This window comes from Cebus imitator, unplaced genomic scaffold (assembly GCF_001604975.1).
Source record: "Cebus imitator isolate Cc_AM_T3 unplaced genomic scaffold, Cebus_imitator-1.0 Scaffold806, whole genome shotgun sequence".
Classification (NCBI taxonomy): domain Eukaryota; kingdom Metazoa; phylum Chordata; class Mammalia; order Primates; family Cebidae; genus Cebus; species Cebus imitator.
Genome location: NW_016108121.1, coordinates 148574 through 161558, shown reverse-complemented (window position 1 = coordinate 161558; position 12985 = coordinate 148574). Strand labels below are relative to the sequence as shown.

Here is a 12985-nt window from a genome sequence, read left to right as displayed (position 1 = left end):
AAAAAAAAAAAAAAAAGGAGAATAAAGAAAAGCCCAGACTCAGACTGAAGTTCTCTTCAATGTTGAATTCCTCCAAGCATTTAATGAAAAATTAATACCAAATCTTCCAAAAAGGAAAATAGGCCAGCGCAGTGGCTCATGCTTGTAATCCCAGAACTTTGGGAGGTCAAGGAGGGTGAATCACCTCAGGTCAGGAGCTCACGGCCAGCCTGACCAATATGGTGAAACCCCACCTCTACTAAAAAAAATACAAAAATTAGCCAGGCGTTGTGGCACGTGCCTATAATCCTGGCTACGTGGGAGGGTGAGGCAGGAGAATCACTTGAACCCAAGAGGCAGAGGTTGCAGTGAGCTGAGATCATGCCATTGCACTCCAGCCTGGGCAACAAGAGGGAAACTCCATCTCCAAAAAAAAAAAAAAAATAGCAGAAACACTCCCCAGCTCATGCTATGAGACCAGTGCAGTACTTTTCCATATCAAAACCAGACAAAGACACATACACCACACCCCATCCCGAATATCATCCCGAATATCCCACATGATTCAAATGCAAAAATCCCCCAACACATTCTAGTAAACGGAATCTAGCAAAATATAACAACAGATTGTACACTATGACCAAGTAAGTTTTATCCCAGGCCTGCAAGATTGGTTTAACATGTGAAAATCAATCAATGAATATACGTCATACTGATTGAACTATGCCCAAAAGCCACATGGTCATTTCAATAGACATAGGAAAATACTTTGACAAAATCCAACATCCTTTCTTGATTAAAAAAACACTCAACAAAGTAGGAACAAAACGGAACTTTCTCAACCTGATAAAGAGCATCTATAAAACCCGACAGCTTGAAATTTCAGCATTGGTTAAAATACACACACACACACACACACACACACACACACACACACACACACACAGCTAGCATCATACTTAATGGTAAAAGACAATGTTTTCCCCCTAAGATCAGAAACAAGAGAAAGATATCCGTTTTTGCCATTTCTATTCAACACTGTACTGGAGCTTCCAGCCAGGACAATCAGGCAAGAAAAAGAAATGTAAGGTATCAGGTTGAAAGGGATCAAGTAAAACTATCTCTGCTTACTGATGAATGATTCTATATGAAAAAGACTAAGGAAACCACAAAACAATTATTAGATATCTAATAAGTGCATTAGCCAGATGGCAGGACAAAAGACCAACATGCAAACTGATGACCAAAACTCCGTAATGCACTCATGGAAAACTGTTTAGATCTAAATAAAGAATGTGAATTAGTGAATAGTTTTGTACTAATGTTATTTTCTCGGTTTTGAAAATTATAGTGCAGTTTGTGTTCAAATTAAAAGAAGGCAGGTCTGGGGTATAATCTGTACTATTTTTGCAACTTTTCTGTTAAGCGTAAAATGATTTTAAAGTAAAAAGTTCAAGGATTTTAGAAAGTTAATTGGCTAGTGATATGGTTTGGCTCTCTGTCCCCACCCAAGTCTCATCTTGAATTATCATAATCCCACGTGTTAAGGGCAGGAATCATGGGGGGCAGTTTCCTCCACGCTGTTCTCTAGATAATCAGTGAGTCTCATGAGAGCTGAAGGCTTTATAAGCATCTGGCATTTCCCCTGCTAGCACTCATTCCCTCTCCTGCCGCCCGGTGAAGAGGTGCCTTCTGTCATGATTGTGAGTTTCCTGAGGCCTTCCCAGCCACGCAGAACTGTGAGTCAATTAAACCTCTTTTCTTTATAAATCACCCGGTAACGGGTATTTCTTCCTAGCAGCCTGAGAATGGGCTAAAACATCAAGCACTTATTTCTCCTTTACTATATGGGCTGGACCCCTGGGAAACCAGGTAGTAGATGAGGGGAAGTGTGTCTCTTTATAACAGTATTTCCTGTCATAAATTAGGACACCACCGTTTTGCAACCTCTAACCAATCAATGGATACAGGCAATGATCATCAATGACTGTCAGCATCACAAAGAGACAACTGAGCACACACGTCTCCTAATGGAAGGGCAGAACCCCACCTAGCAATGTGGAGACCAAACCAACAGCAGAAGTTCCAACCTCAGGCTGAGGAAAGCCAAGCAAGCGTCTAGACCGGCCTACCAATTCACACCAATTACAACAGAAAAAAACATGGTACCCAAAACCACACAGAACTAATCCCCAGTATTCAGGCCCTGGAAAACAGCACAGGAAAAATAACCCAATTTCTTCAAAATAAATCACAAGGGAAAAAAAGAGAATAGAGTTTTCTAGGGGGAAATATGTAGATTAAAGGAGATGTGTAAGATTTATCAGCCACCTGCAATGAGAAGGCCTTATTTAGAATTGATTTAAAGGTACACATTGAAATGCAAACATCCCATTTATGAGACACGTAGAAATCTCAACATGGACTGAGTATTTAACAATTTTAGGCTTGTAATCCCAGCACTTTAGGAGGCCAAAGTAGGAAGGCCACTGGAGCCCACTGGAGATCAGCCTGGACCATGCAGTGAGACCTTATCCTTATGAAAACTTTTAAGAAAAATTAGCCAGGTGTGGTGATGTGCACCTGTGATCCCAGCTGCTCAGGAGGCGGAGGCAGGAGGATGGCTTGAGGCCAAGGGGTGGAGGCTGCAGTGAGGCAGTGAGCCGTGATCACGCCCCTGTACGCCAGCCTGGACGACAGAGCAAGACTGTGTCTTAAAAAATAATAATGAATTTTTTAGGTACGATAATGGTATTTGTAGATCAGTGTTAAGAAGAGTCATGCTTTTCTACAGACAAATACTGATTTATTTACAGGTGAAACATCATGATGTCTGGAATTTGCACCAGCATGATGGGGGGTGGGTTGGAGGGGGGATCACAGATAAAATAACCTTAGCCATGAGTTGCTAATTGTTGCCACGGGATGATGGCACACGGAGGTTTGCTACATGTGCGCATTGCTATGTATGTGAAACTTTCTAGAATACTTTTCTTTAATGAGGCCTGTTGCTCTTGGGGTGGGAATAGTAAGTAAGGTAATAACTGAACACGGGGTCAGAGCAGGGTGGATCTGGGCTCAAATCACGGAACTGCCATCCCCTAACGGCATGACCTTAAGCTATTGAGCCTTGAAGCCTCACTTTCCTTGTCTGTAGAATGAGGATGTGGAAATGAGGATAAAATAGAATCGTGCATATAGGATGTTTGGCTCCTATTAACAAGCAAAAAAGAACTACCTCGTGAACAAGCCTGCCTTCAGATGACATCAAGGTTTTGGGCAAAGAAACGTTCTTTTTCCACTGCAACTTGACCTCACGAGCCCAGTAATATATTACATGTAACAGGTGCTGAAAAATTATTTCCAACAAACATGTGAATGGCGATGTGGAAATAATATTCTGCCAGTGTCCGGTGCTCTGACCCGCCTGCAGGGATGCCAGTCTGCTGAGGAAGAAGTGCCATGGTCCCTGCGTGTTCCTAACTCCTGGGTCATGTCCTGGTGGCTCTGCTTTTGCAAACCTTTTACCCAAGTGACAGAGATGTTGTGCTTCCCAGGGGAGGGTGTATTGACTGCTGGCCTCTTGCTGCATTAAGAGGGAGGGAAGGAGAGAATGTGACCCAAGAGCCAAGGGCACTGCAGAGGAAGAGACAAGGCTGGCTGGGAAAGGAAGGCCAAGAGGCACAGAGGAGGAGCAGGAGAGGGGAGACGGGGGCAACAGAGGCTGGCAGGAAGGAAAACACAAGGAGGACTTTGCTGAGTGAGAACATCACCTTCTCAACTGCTCAGCTCTTCTGAAACAACAAAGCCCGAAGTGCAGAGGACATGGCTTGGATAAATAACCCTGGTGGGCTGGGAAAATGCAGCGGAAATCAAAGCAAGGGGAAGAGACCAAAAGTAGGACAATTCCAAAACAAGCAGAGAGCACCTCCTGACTACCTGTTTTCCCAAAAGATGACGGAAAGACACTGAGACCCCGCCCTCAAACAAGCGCAGAGCCCAGAAGATTCAGGGAAAAGTCACCTCGGGTTATTTCCTGCTGCATCCCTGCTGGTTGCATCATCCTGGAGACAGATGCTGAAAGGTGTCGGTGAGACTACATTTGGGTCCTCACAAAGGACAAAGAAGCAAAAGGTAGAAAATCAAGAAAATGGTACAATAGCCCAGGCGGGCTCTGAGGGAGAGATGGGGTTGTTGGCCCAGGTCCTCCGGCAGCAGCACCGTTGCAAGGGGCACTCCATCTCCAGGAGCAGGGCGCCAGGGCTGCAGATTTAAAGCTCCCCGCTGCTGTGGAAGCGGTGGTTCAGAGTGATTTCTGCAAGGCACAACATCTTCCTCTGATAGAGGATCTCTGCTTCCTGCCTGCAGAAGCGCCCGCCGCCCTCCCAGCCTGGACTGAGTCCCCATGCCCCTTCCTTTCTCCTCCTCCAGCCCTGCCCCCTCAGTCCTCGGCTCCCAGCGATGCCCACCCTATTCCAGCTGGACACTCAGTGTTGGAGACCAACGTCAGCTAAAGGGAAGTCCAAGCCACACACGAAAGCCAGAGGCCACATCGCCCTAGACTCCCATCAGGTTCACTGAGAGGCAGTCTCAAGCACAGGCAGCCCCTTTCTTCCCATCCAGGCCTGTGGGAAAATGGCTTTTCTAAAAGGCCTTAGCTAGCACCGAGGTCCACATGATCAGAGGGGCTTCCCACACCCTCTCCTCCCACTGGACCACAGCCTAGTGACGAGGGGTGGCTGGGCCCTCCCCCCAACAGGCACCACAGGCAGGACCTAACACCCCAGAATCACCCAGTGCTGCCCCAACCTGCTGAGTGTGGCTCAAGAGGGTTTTCCTAAACAGCGTGTGAGATCCACGAGGAGAAAGTGGGTTGAGGAGGAGGACATGGAGGATTGCTTCTCAAACACCCTCGCCTAGAAAGCTGCATTTCCAACAGGCTCCACACGGGATTCTCACAGAAAGGGGCCAAAGGACCGTGTCACTGAGAAACAGAACATAATAACATCAACGATGGCACACCACGGGCTGCACATTCACGTGAAGGGAACGTCCAGGAAAAGAGACTTCCAGCTAAAGTCTGCCGGGGCTCTGCGTGAACGACGCGTGGCTTGCCTGCACCGACACCCCCATGCACAGCCGCCAGAGCAGCAACACTTGGAGGAGGCGCCCCGCAAAACAGACGTGGGCAGTTCACAGTACTGCTTCTGATCTTCCCTGCAGTCAACCTAAGGCACGGCACAGACCTCGGCCTGACACGGAAGCCATTTCCTGGGCACCTCTGTGCCGTCTGGGTGCCAGGTCCAGACAGCCTGGGCTTCACGTCCATGCTTCACCCCAGTGTACCCTAGAACCTATTCTCCATCTCTGCGCCAAGACCCTGTCAACCTCCCGCCCCAACCTCCCACTGCAGCACTCGCCCTCCGCCCCACCTTGCCTGGCAACATTTTCCTGGTCCTCGAACCACAGTCCTAGACTCTTGCCCTTCACTGGGAGGCCTCTCCTGACATGAAGCCTGCATCCCGGAGCTTGGAGCCCCACCCAGGAATTCACCTGGTGGACACGCCCTATGATGCCATCTGTCCCTACAGTCAACTGTGGGTGAAGCCAGCCTCCTTCTTCTACCCCCAGGGCCTGGCGCCACCTCTTCCAGCCTTTCTGGGACTGGAGGAATTTGACCTGCCTTTCCCAGGAACAATGAACAGAAGTCGGGCAGTGGGCCCACTGTCCTCAAGGCAGCTGGGAAGTGAAGGCAAAGTGCTGCCAGTTTCTTCCGTAGGGAAGAAGACAGGGTCTGAGGGAGGGCTAAGACACAGAGTCACGGGCAGAGTGGAAGGGGAGGGGAACAGCCGGGTGTGGTCTAAGAGGAAGCTGAGGTTTCAAAGCCCCATTAAACCTTACAAGGTAACAGAGACAAGACAATAGCTTTTAGATCCCAGCCTCAGTTTCCTCATCTGCGAGATGAGTGTGATGGTCACTCTAAGGATCAAATGACATCATGAGTTCAAAGCACTTTGACAACTGAAAATAAACTTTTTCTTCTGAGGCGTAAGTATTTCTGAAAAGGAAGATATGGGAGTTACAGGCTCAGTAAAAACAGGAAGTGGTATCTGTGCAGAGGTGTAAAACTGTCGTGCCCCACCAGGGCGACGTGCTGGAGCCCTCACTCGGGGGACACGGAGGGCACCGGTAGGAGTGCCACTCTTGACACTGCTCAGACTTCTGCGGAACAAGGGCCGGCAAATCCCACAGCCCTGTTCGTTGACAGCCACCTTGCTGACTGGCCAACAGGCAACGCTCGGGAGCAGGCAGAGCGGTGTTTCTCAAAGTGTGGGCCGTCATAGGAGAGTCTTCTGCACGCTCATCTAATACTCACATTCCTGGGCTCAATCCCAGACCTGCTGGGTGAGACACTTTGGAGAACTGTTATTTTAACCAGCACCTTCAGTGACTCTTACAAAAGTTTCAACAGCACGAGCACAGAAGTAGTCAGAAAGCTGTGGCATCAGAAGACCTGGGCCAAATCCCAGTACCACAACCTTGCTGCTGTGTGACACTGGGGAGGTTTACCTAGCCTCTCCGAACCCGTTTACTGTTTCATAAAGTACGAAGCACAATCACCGCAGCGTTGCTGGGAGGTGAAAGGTACTCAACTACAAAGGAAAGCATCCAAGGCTTCATCAAAGTGGAGAGTGATGCAACGGTGACCCTCCTCTTTTAGGGGATCAATCGGCCACCAAGAGGGCATAGGGCTTCCTAGGGTCTCCCATGCATGATGGAAGCCAGACAACGCTAACATTCTATTCTCCTATTCAGAAGCCCATCTCAGTCCCCATAGCAGAGGTCAGGCAGGGTGAAGCAGGAGGGAAAGCTGGGCTGAGCTTTGGAGTAAAGCTAAGACCACCCAGCTTTCTCCAGGACAGGACCTTGAGGTCCCCCAGGCTGCTGGACACAGCTCCAAGATGGACCTACCAAGGGGCTCTCTTGGGGTGGAGAGCATAAAGCAAGAAAAGGCCGCAGCTTCTGGACAGGCCCGTCCGAGGTTCTATAACTCCAGGAGGGAAAAAGCGCAGGAGAGGCCCATCGCAAGGTCACCCCCGGCACTGCCCATGGCAGGGCTTGCAAACGCCCCGCAGACTCTTTCCCCCAGGAAACGGGTTAAGATGAAGAAAGTTAGGCAGGCAGCTACGGGGCGGTGCCCGGCTCCCGGCTGACAGCGGAGGAGGGTCACTGCTGTCCTTTCCCCTGCCCTGGTACCTCAGCTGTGCCAGGCACCTCCAGGCTTGCTGGCAGTTTCACTCTGCTGCTGTCATGAGCTCAGCTGTTATCAGACTGAGCTTTGCAGTCGTGTGCCGGCTGCTCCTGGGACAAGGGCCCTGGCCGGGGACTGAGGCGGGGACTTTAGGCCACACGGGGCCACGCTGGATGTCCCTGCCTTTCACTTCAGGCGCAGCCGGCTGGGGATGAGGATGCTCAGCAGCCGTCGGTTTCCAGCCCTGGGATCACCCTGGCCCCGACACGGAGTGACAGGGGATCCCCACGCGTCCCTGCAGCCAGGGCTCCCCGGGGCGCAGAGGGGCCTTTGCGGCGCAGCGGCTTCGGTCGGCAGCGGGTCCCACCCAGCCAGGCCTCCACCCTGAGCGGAGCTGCCCTCCAAGCACCCAGCCCCCGCCCATCACCGCGCCCAACGCCAAGTTCCCGGGGTACCCAGGCCCCCATCACCGCGCCCAACGCCAACTTCCTGGGGCGCCCTGTCCCCCATCACCGCGCCCAGCGGCAAGTTCCCGGGGCGCCCGGCCCCGCGTCCCGCCCCGCCCCCCAGCCGCCCGCCTCACCTGCTGAAGACCAGGCAGCCCAGGTGGTTGATGTCGTGGTCGGAGCGGTGGCGGCTGTAGTCCTCCCACAGGTCCTTGAAGGCCGTGACCGCCAGGATGAAGAGCACGGGCGCCAGCGCCAGGCCGGGCTGGAAGGCGTTCACCGCCGGCACGAAGTTGAGCAGCGCGATGAAGACGAAGTACACGTTGGCCAGGCGGTGGAACTGCTCGAACAGGTTCTTGGGCAGGAAGGACAGCAGCGTGTACTTGGTGGTCTTGAGCCGGTTGTCCGCCAGGTGCTGGGCGCACCCGCGCCGCCGCTGCCGCTCGCCCTGGGCCGCGCCCGCCGCGGGGTCCTCATTGCTCGGGGGCGGCAGCAGGTTGGAGCGCACCGTGCGCCTCCCGCCCTCCCGCCGCCTCCGTCTCCGCCGCCGCCGTCCCGCAGGCTCGCGCTCCATGGCCGCGTGTCTCCGCGCCGGCTCCTCGGCTCACGCCCGCCCGCGCCAGCCTCCTAGGTGATCATCACTCGGCCCGGCGCGGCGGGGCGGGCTCGCTGCCTGCGGGGCGCACGGAGACCGCGGTCAGCAGCGCCCAGCCCCGCCCCGAGCGCCTGGCCAGTCCACCCCGCCGCCCGAGTCCCAGAGCGCACGGAGCCCCGGCCCGCCCCGCACCCCGACTCGGACTTGCCGGGGAGCGGGAAAAGAAAAGGGCCGGAGCCGGAAACTTTAGAGAGGTTTAGTTTCGTTTCCCAGAAGCATCAGTTCGCTCCCAGAACAGGGCAAACGCGCGCTGCCTCCGGGAGGAGGGAGAGAGAAACCGCGGAGCGCAAGAGGAGGCGCCGCCGCCCCCCCGACAGCAGCCCACGCGCCAGGCCAGGGTGGCGAGACGGCCTCGGGGGACCCCGGCCGGGACCCCACTCCGGGGAGCAACGGGAACCAACACCCAGGGGAGCCGTGGCACCCAGGGCTCCCGTTTTTACGTCTTCTTTACGGAGGACCATTGCTCCCGAGGAGCCCCGGGACCTTCCCCCGCCCCCACTGCCAGGCCCCCACCACCTTCAGATTCCGTTCTCCGGGGGAACTAGACTCTTTCATTTCGTCGATCATCATCACTGCCTTTCCTTCCTCTCCGAAATAAAGTATTTTTCCTTTTTCTGCTCTTTTTTCATGGAAAGGAGAAATATCTCGCTTTAGCAAAGACAGGCTGTGATTTGCAGGTATTAACTAGAGTCTCTGTTTCCCTCCCCGAGAAACCATGCGGACCAAGCGCCCCTGTGTCTTGTAGCTCTGAGGTGGCTGTCGTGGCCAGGCTGCGGCGGTGGGGGAAGGGGGGAGGCGAAGATGGCTGTGGGAGGAGAGGGAGGGTGTCCCCGAAGTGTAGGCGCAGGACTCCCCTCCACATCACGGGACATCCGAGAGGGGGTGGGAGAATAAGCTTGATGTAGAAAAAGGAGATGGCAGTCCCCACATCTGCAGTGAGACCCCACAGATGTCCCACAGCTGTGACTGTTCGCTTCCCTCTTGAGAAGTACAGAGATGAGCACTTATTTGTTGCCCAGAAGCCCGTGGCTGGAGGGGCTGGCCGTGGCCCGGGCTCTTCCAGGGGGTGCTGCTAGCAAGTCTCTGCCCTGAGTGGACTCAAATCGCTGACCTCTTCCCCAGGACCTGGTTGGGGAGGCCCTGTCCTCCTGCACCCTGGCTTACCCGGGTCCAGCTATGACGTTCCCACAGCTCTACCCAGCTTTGCCACCATCCACACTGTTCCCCAGAATCCAGGGTTAGAAGGTAGAGTGGTGACAGGGATGAAGAAAATAACCCCTTCCCCCAGTCACAGGGGTGCACTTGTGAGCTGTAGAGGCGCAGATCAGGGAAAGGTGTGGCTGAAGTCTACATCATCCAGGAAGGGAGTCAGGTCTCAGTCAACCAGCAGCAACCGCAAGGAGCATCAACAGCACGTGAAGGCCCACAGCACCCTGTCTCCCGTCCTCACACCCCATGGCTCTGCGTTTCCCAGTGACCCCTGAGGCCTCCTGTCTTCAGGGGCATCCTGGTGGACCCTTGCCCCAGAGCCCACAGGTTTCTGGCCTCCCAGACTCCTAGCTTCAGCCAGTTCACACTGCTGCCAAGTAATTTCCGCCTCATTCTATTTCCTTACCATGGAGCTTCCAGAGTCCCCCTTTGCTTACAAATGCTGATTCCTCAGGTAGCGGTCCCTTGAGACCTTGAGGGGAACTGGCACCAACTTGCTGATTTTCTTCAGCCCCTCCCTGCTTCAGGCCCAGCCCCAAGGTGAGAGTCTCCTTATCCTTCTCAGAACAGGCCTTGCTCATCCTGTTCACATTCCGCTCTAAGGTTCTGAGATTCTGTGAGTCACACTGCTCAAGTCTAGAATCTTTTCCCACCTGCTCTTCCCCAGTCCAAAGTCGGGATTTCCAGGAGCGCCTAGCTCAGCTCAGCTCCAGAAGGGTCTCCACACTGTGTGAGTCGGGGAACTTGGGAGGGGTTTTGAGCTCAGGTGTCTTCTGCCAGCTGTACTCTAAGACCCTGGCCCACCGGGGCGAGGACAAGGCTCTGGTGTGGTCAGGTGGACCTTGGGCTGGCCATCTGCACCGCGGGGCTGTAACCGGGGCCCGCCACAGGCCCTGTGACCCACCACAACTGTCCTTGCTGAGCAAACACTTGCTCATCACCTGCTGTGTGCCCAGCAATGTTCCAGGCACGGGGGATTCCTTCATGGAGAGGGATGGAGGACAAGACATTGTCACGGAGTTGCAGCAACTCAGCCAGAAGCCAGGAGACCCCGCGGAGGGTTCCGGGAAGGATGAGAGAGTGCCTTGCGAAAGAGGGGTACTGGAGCTGAAGCCTGAGTGGGCCAAGATAAGGTGCAAGAAGCTTCCAGACAGAGGGGGTGGCTCTGTCAAAAGGCCCCAAAGGAGGAGAAATGGCAATGTGTTTAAGAAGCAGGTGGGGCCTCTGCCTCACGCTCATTCCAAAACCTTCAACCCCATGGCTTCTGCTTTAGGCGATGGGGATACCTGGGGAATCCAGCAAGTTTCTGCTCCCGGGAACACCAGGTCCTCACGTGGGAACCCCAACAAAGAGGGCTCAGAAAATGGACACCTGAAACGGGCTGAGAGGGGTGGGCTCCTGCTCCTGTCAATAGGGTGGTCCGAGGAAGCCTCCCAGCAACACTGAGCAGAGGCCTAAGGACACAAGCCATGCAGGTGTCTAGGGAAGAAACGCCAAGTGCAGGGGGCTCCAGGGATTTCAGGCCCAGCAAGGAGGCCGGGATGGCTGGCGGTGAGTGGGAGACTGGAGACGTGGCCCAGAGGGGGGTCATGTGGGGCCCTGTGGGACCTGGTGAGGAGTTTGGCTTTGGAGTGAGAGGGAAAGCCTTGGCGGAGTTTGAGCAGAGGCATCAGATAGTGGTCGGACTGAGGTTTCCAGGAATCACCCCTGCTGCAATGTTAATAGAATGTAAAGGGCCGGGGCAGAAGGAGGCAGTCGGCATGGCAAATGGCCACTGCAGTGGTCCTGCACAGGCACTGTGGCTCAAGCGGGGTGGCTGCTGGACATGGCCTCCTCAGAGCATGCGGGACATGCTGCTGGACAGATTGTGGGTTGTGCAAGAAAGGAGGTGAGGGTGGCCAGCAGCTAAAGCCCGAGTTCCATCTACTGAGTTGGGAAGACAGAGAGGCAGACCTGGAAGTGCTTCCCAGCCGTGGGGGCGGAAGTGGTGCAGGAATCTGACATCAGGGTGAAGCTTGCCTGGAGATGTCAGTCTGAGGTCAAGAGCAGGTCTGGGTGCAGGAGAGGGTGGCTGTGAGGAGTGGCAGAGTGACCAGTGTTTGGGGCTTCACCAGCCTTTGCAAGGGACAAGTCTCTGGTTTGCTCCAAGTACCACAGGAAGCCATGAGCTGCCCCAAGCAGAGACACATGAGATAAGACGGTCTTATATTCTCTTTTAATAGATGTAAGATGGATTCTGAGCAGAGTCGGACAGGAGAGATGTCAATTAAGAGGTGGCTTAGACCTGGCGATGGACAGACACTCATGGACGAATGAGAAGTACGCCTCCCAGGTAGAGCTCATGTGACTGGCCAGCAGGCTGGATGCTCCAGGGAGGAAAAGAGACGAGCAGCTTTCAGGAGAAAAGGCAAAGCTCAGCATAAGCCATGTGAAGTGTGAGATGCCTAGTGGGCAGCGGCGTGTTGAAGTCCAGAGTGACAGCAAAGGCCAGCACTAGGGACGGGGCTGTGGGGGATGCTCGGAGGCGCCCAGGTTTAGAGCTGTGTGAAGAGGTTGCACCTAGATACACGAGATGTGCACAGGGCAAGGGTGGAGTGCAGAGGAGAGACTCTGGGTGTTACTTCCCAACTAAGAAGTGTAGAGAATTGAATGACACGATCATCAAGATCGATTCCAGTTTTCAGGTACCAAGAATCAGTAACTATAACGATAGGTACTGATTCTTGGTACCTGAAAATTTCACAGTTGGTGAAATAAATAATTAGGGAATAAGAATCACAGTCTAAAACATTTTAACCCGACGGTATTGTTTAATATTTATTCTAGTGATTGCCCTTACAAATAGGCCTACCAGATTCTGACGTTTTTACATTTTTAAATATTTTTAAAAATATTTAATAAAAAATATTTAATGTTTAAAAATATTTAATAAAAACTAAATATTTTTAATTTTTTGGTTGGGCATGGTGGTTCATCCCTGTAATCCCAGCACTTTAGGAGGCCGAGGTAGGCGGGATCACTTGAGGTCAGGAGTTCAAGATTAGCCTGGCCAACATAGTGAAACCTCATCTCTACTGAAAATACAAAAATTAGCCAGGCCTGGTGATTCGCACCTGTAATTCCAGCTACTTGGGACGCTGAGCAAGGAGAATTGCTTGAACTCATGAGGTGGAGGTTGCAGTGAGCCGAGACTGTGCCACTGCACTGCAGCCTGGGCAAAGAGCAAGACTCTGTCTCGAAAATAAATAAATAATTTTTATTTTATATTTTTAAAGAGGGACAGAGTTTCCGTGTGTTGCCCCGGGTGGCCTCAAACAATCCTCCCTCCTGGGTCCAGACAGGTTCTGAAATTTCTAATATGGAAAACTAGGCACAGACACTTTCTATTAATTAACATGGCCTCAGCATCATCCAAAAAGGCCCAAAGTATAGAGCTGTGAAATT

The 12985-nt window shown here is 53.1% G+C and overlaps 1 protein-coding gene across 1 annotated transcript in view; it reads right to left on the bottom strand.

The window, feature by feature from the left end:
- ATP10A (ATPase phospholipid transporting 10A (putative)) overlaps positions 1 to 8398 on the bottom strand; it is a 161642-nt gene extending 153244 nt beyond the window's left edge. The window contains exon 1 of the mRNA XM_017520159.1: positions 7815 to 8398. Within this exon, the coding sequence (XP_017375648.1) occupies positions 7815 to 8251 (437 nt within the window). The 5' untranslated portion in view covers positions 8252 to 8398. The remainder of the gene's footprint in view (positions 1 to 7814) is intronic.
- Positions 8399 to 12985: the final 4587 nt, after the last annotated feature.